General features: G+C 38.3%; 1 protein-coding gene across 1 annotated transcript; it reads left to right on the forward strand.

The window, feature by feature from the left end:
• Positions 1–613: 613 nt before the first annotated feature.
• LOC109082199 (kelch repeat and BTB domain-containing protein 13-like) lies at positions 614–2,854 on the forward strand. The gene has a single exon (XM_019097107.2). It carries the CDS (start codon positions 1,179–1,181, stop codon positions 2,532–2,534), a length of 1,356 nt encoding a protein of 451 aa, XP_018952652.1. The 5' UTR covers positions 614–1,178; the 3' UTR covers positions 2,535–2,854.
• The last annotated feature ends 1,680 nt before the right edge of the window (positions 2,855–4,534 follow it).

Genomic DNA, 4,534 nt, shown 5'->3' on the forward strand with positions numbered 1-4,534 from the left:
ATTCAAATAGCTAGCTATCTATGTAGAAACCAGTTGCAAATTGAAACAGCTTGCTTGATGACACAGTTTCAAACTCATACAGCCCATAACAAACTGTGTTTTCTTTTCAGCTTTTCTAAGTCCACTTTAAAAAGTGTTTGTGCATTTTGGAATTTTATGTGCACCTTGGTGTTTACATCCAGCATTTTTATACACTATCCCAAAATTTGGATAAAAATGTGTGGATGGACACTTGGGTCATTATATGCCCTTGATATGGCACACCATTTGTGTCACTCCTTCAGCATAAATCAGTGAGATTTATGTTGAGATTTACATCTCTTTTGTCTTCCATCTTATTTTTTAAAGGATGGTTGCAAATAACAGTTGTAAATAATGTTCAGTTTCTTGCACAGACCGATCATTTCACTTCATAAGACTTTTGAATTTTGTGTTCCTTGATACGCTTTTTTTAATTCTTAAAAACAGGCAGCTGTTGACTTGCATTTTAAGAATCACCAAGGACCACATTTTCAGTGAAAATTGTTCTCTTTACTGTTCTACTGAAGAAAAAAGTCACCTACATCTTGGATGGCCTGAGGATGAGTAAAATAACATCAAATTTATTTTAGGGTGAACTATCTCTTTAAATATCCAATCGTAAGCCACGCAATTTGATGTATCATTCACATACATAGCACAAGCTGTGTCTTAGTAAGCGCCTCTAAAATCCCTCAATATAAAAACTCTAAGAATCTAGCAGCTGGAGTTAACTGAATTGTTGGATACAATCACACTGCCGCCAGCAAGAACAAACAACCAATCAGCACAATTAATCATAGATGTAGTGTAATTCATATCATTGACCTTAAAAGTGTTATGAATAAGTATGTTATTCCTCACTCAAGCCACTGCTCATTTCTGTAATGTCTGTCATGAGACACTGCTACTATCTATAGGCAGTGCTATCTTAGTCACAAAACCGGACCCCAGCACATAAATGTGCCAGCTGGAGGGAGGACAGTTTTGTTAACTGACACGCGAGGGACATTTCAGTGTAAATGCCAGGGTAAGGTTAGAGTTTTGATGTATATTTTCTAGACAATTGCTCACCGTTAAAACTAAATGTCTTGTGTTTTAAACAACTGAGTATTTAAAAACAAACAGCACAGGACCAATGATCAAGCAGGCTGCTAGATATGGATACTGTCAAGGTAAGAGTTGGAGACAGTGTCTTTGAAACAAACAAGTCTCTACTGCTAAGAGAATGCGAATACTTCAGGGCACTTTACAGATCTGGGATGGTAGAGTGCCATCAAGAAGAGATTCACTTGAGGAACCTTAAAGCTCAAGGGTTCATAATCATGCTGGCCGTGGCCAGTGGTGAGAGACCTATTCTGAATGGTGAGGAGATTTTGGAAGCCATTGAATGTGCTGCTTTCTTCCAGGCTGAACCTCTTGCAAGGCATCTTCAGGATCTTCTCAACTCCGACAACTGCCTGCTCATGTACCAAGCCTGTGCCATCTATGGCTTATTGGAACTCCGTGAGAGTTCGGCACAGTTCATCCGCAATATGTATCGTGACCTGCAAGAGTCCTTGAACAAACTTCCTCAGGAGCTGATTGAACATGTGGAGTCTCTGGTTCCTAGTGCATTTGTGGCTGTGGGTTCACACTCCACATGCTCTGTGGATGAGCTTCCTCTTGCCGCCACGAGGACAGTATGTTACCTTGATGAGGATGATGAAGAATGGAAGGTCCTCACTGCCTTGCCAGTGGAAGCCAGCACCTCTTTGGCTGGTTTGACCGTTTTGGACAACCAACTCTACGTTGTTGGAGGTGTGCACGGTGTTGACAAGATACCTGTCGATGCTAGCTTTTGCTATGATGTTGTCACCAACACCTGGAGTTTGCTGCCAGGTCCCAGACAGCCACGGTACAACTTCACCCTAATTGGGATAGAAGGTTGCCTCTACGCCATTGGAGGAGAGTCTGGAAGAACCACCATGTCCTCGGTTGAGATATATAATGTTTCCACAAAGGAGTGGAGCTTTGCAGCACCTTTACCTCGACCGGTCGCTGGGGTTGCATGCACCAAAGCTATGAGCCGAATTTTTGTGTGTCTGTGGAAGCCAATGGAGGTTAATGAAATCTACGAATACATCCCAAACCAGGATGTGTGGGTTCTGGTGAGTACACTTCTGAAGCATCAGAGCTACGGACACTGCATGGTGGCCCACAGGGACAACCTCTACGTCATACGCAATGGACCCCAAGATGACTTCCTGCGTTGTTTGATGGACTGCTACAACATCACCACTGGACAGTGGACGTCAATGCCTGGGCACTATGGGAACAGCAAAGGGGCACTGTTCACTGCTGTAGTGAGAGGGGACTCTGTGTTTACATTAAACCGCACCATGACTCTGGAGTACGCCATCGCAGGGAACATGTGGAAACCTTGTAAGCAGATGAAAGGTTTTCCCAGGAATGGATCTGTGTGGACATTTCTACTCAGGATTCCAAAGGAGAGGAAAGAAGTGACAGTGTCTTAAATAGACAGAACCTTATTAGCAATATTACTAGCTAATAAATTGTTTTTAGGCCATTCACAGTGAACATGAATTCTCGACACAAGATTTATCCCTATGGCCTTCATAACAAAAAGTTTCAAACGAATGGAAAAAAGTCACAATGCTTTGAAATTTTATTTTATTTTACAATAAATGCATTGCATTGCATTGGTTTTTAATTCAAATGCAACAACATATGCTTCTGGGTGATATCTCTCCTTTTTTTTTTTTTTTTTTTTTTTTTTTTTTGGTAAATCATAAATAGATTTACTTTTCATTTTCCATTCCAAGAAAGTGACAACTTTTTAGCAGGTGAATTTTGTACTGTTATTAAAGCAAGTTAAAAATTCTGTCATTATTTACAGTATGACATTCTTTCTTTTGCAGAACACAAAAGAGGATAATTGAATGAATATCTGGTTGGATGAATTCAATACAAGCTCGTGGTAAACTTTACTTGGAAAATCGTGACTCATGGTAAATTTCTCTTGAAAATTATATGGCTAGCTTTGTGGAAACGTTTGCTGACACTCTTGGGTGCATTATTAAATGCTAAAATGAGTCACAATGTGCTTCCATTGTATTAAAATCACCCCCCCTGATATTCAGTAAATTATTTACTTTTGTGTTTTACAGAAGAAAGACATATGGGTTTAACACAAAAGGAGTCTAAATAAACTAAAAATTTTAAATCCTTATTGTTAGATGAGTTGCATATAGAATTGGAACTAGAACATTTTCTTGATGAAAACTTATGTTACACTTGGTGTAAATGGGTTTAGCCCCAGAAAATTGTTAGTGGTTTCCATCATCTCTTGTTGTAAATAGATTTTTTTGTTTTGTTTATAATATCTTTGTTTTCAGTGGTCATCTCATATCACAAGTTTGTATTATTGCTGTATCTCATTTTGGCATGTTTAGATAGGTTTATGAAATGTTATTTGGCACAAAGTCACCTTGCATCTTGAAATGCATTTAGAGGCAGTTCTTTCAGAGCATGATTGTTGTTGCCAAGACTGAAAGGGCAGAATTCAGATGCTTGTCAGATCCGTGTGACATTTTGCTTGTGTCATGCTCTTAAAACTACCCAAGGTGACACTTTCATTCAACAGTCAAGTGAAACTTTGAGCTCTTTAAGAGAAATGTTCTTTACTTAAGACAGAGTAAAGTAGCATTTCATATCTTTTTAAATTATTTATTAACACCACATAGACTCGATTCTTATAATCTGCTTAGACCATTTCCTTATGTGATGTTCTAATAAAATATTAATTTCTGTTTGTTTTCAATGAGACAAATATTAATGTGGAGAATGCGGAGTTACTCAAGACTCAAAGCTTATGATAGGATTAAATGACATTGCATAAGCACCATTGCATAGTTTGCATAGTATTTTCCTCTGACTATTTAGTGCAATAATTTGTAAAAAAATAGGATGGTGACCATCATAGGAGGGCATAACAATAGTGGGTAAATTCAGCACTCTTTTTATCTACTGCAGTGAGACAAAGGTCCTCAGTTATTAGGACGGATAGAAGAAACTGCCAATGAGCAAGAAATTCTACTGCCAAGTAGAATGAGCTCCATGGGTAAGAGCTAAATATGTTTAGACTGAAAATAACATCATGTGGGTCACCTCAGGACAGAAACGTTTTCGCCAGCCTGTAGCGCCTCATCCAAACCATGCTAGGAACTCGATGGGATGAAATGTCAGAACTGGAGCAGTGTCACACATACAACTGGCACAATATGTCACAACGAGAACCTTATTATTACTCTTATTATTAGGCTGGTGATTTGTAGCATTCTGACATCTTACTATTACTGTATGTACAAAATAAAAGGCTTTGTTGGCTGGATCTAAAATTAGCATTTGACAATGCCAAAAGTACACACTTGGTTTAATAAATAACTAGAATATTACTGATTTGAATTATCTACAAAATAAAAGTTCAGTAAGTTTTGCTAAAGTAAAAAAAATA

The sequence above is a fragment of the Cyprinus carpio genome, chromosome B25, assembly GCF_018340385.1.
Source record: "Cyprinus carpio isolate SPL01 chromosome B25, ASM1834038v1, whole genome shotgun sequence".
Lineage (NCBI taxonomy): Eukaryota > Metazoa > Chordata > Actinopteri > Cypriniformes > Cyprinidae > Cyprinus > Cyprinus carpio.